We start from the raw sequence: 348 nt of genomic DNA on the forward strand, positions 1-348 counted from the left end.
CTGAACCAGAGCAGTACCTTACTTACCTTACCCCCACGGGACAAGCTACCAGAGCCTGAAGAACTGCCTCCACCTTCCCGGGGCCGTCCCCGTGCCACTGGCTCAGCTGGGGCACGCAGGCCTGTGCAAGCTCCCAGTGCCCACGCCGTACGCACTCACAGAAAAACCCGAAGAGACGCTCCAGAGAATCGGCTTCTTCGTTCCCAAAAGAATGCATCTTCCCAGGACGAGGGGGTGACCCGGGACGGGGTGATACACACGGAGGCGATGCCGCGCTCCCTGGCGGGGCAGGGCGCGGCCCCGGCGGCGCTGGGCTCTACAGCACCGCCCCAGCACCTCCTCCTCGCG

The 348-nt window shown here is 65.8% G+C and overlaps 1 protein-coding gene across 10 annotated transcripts in view; it reads right to left on the reverse strand.

Moving 5' to 3' along the window:
• ZFYVE26 (zinc finger FYVE-type containing 26) overlaps positions 1–342 on the reverse strand; it is a 49,670-nt gene extending 49,328 nt beyond the window's left edge. For 9 of the 10 annotated variants that reach the window (XR_001864485.1, XM_017742108.1, XM_008639535.2 and 6 more), the window contains exon 1: positions 27–342. Coding sequence is in view for 9 of the 10 variants with exons in the window: in XM_017742108.1 (XP_017597597.1) it covers positions 27–217 (191 nt within the window). In the remaining variant the exon portion in view is untranslated. The remainder of the gene's footprint in view (positions 1–26) is intronic. The other variant, XM_017742110.1, reaches the window with a different exon arrangement.
• Positions 343–348: the final 6 nt, after the last annotated feature.

The sequence above is a fragment of the Corvus brachyrhynchos genome, unplaced genomic scaffold (genome assembly GCF_000691975.1).
Source record: "Corvus brachyrhynchos isolate BGI_N302 unplaced genomic scaffold, ASM69197v1 scaffold115, whole genome shotgun sequence".
Classification (NCBI taxonomy): domain Eukaryota; kingdom Metazoa; phylum Chordata; class Aves; order Passeriformes; family Corvidae; genus Corvus; species Corvus brachyrhynchos.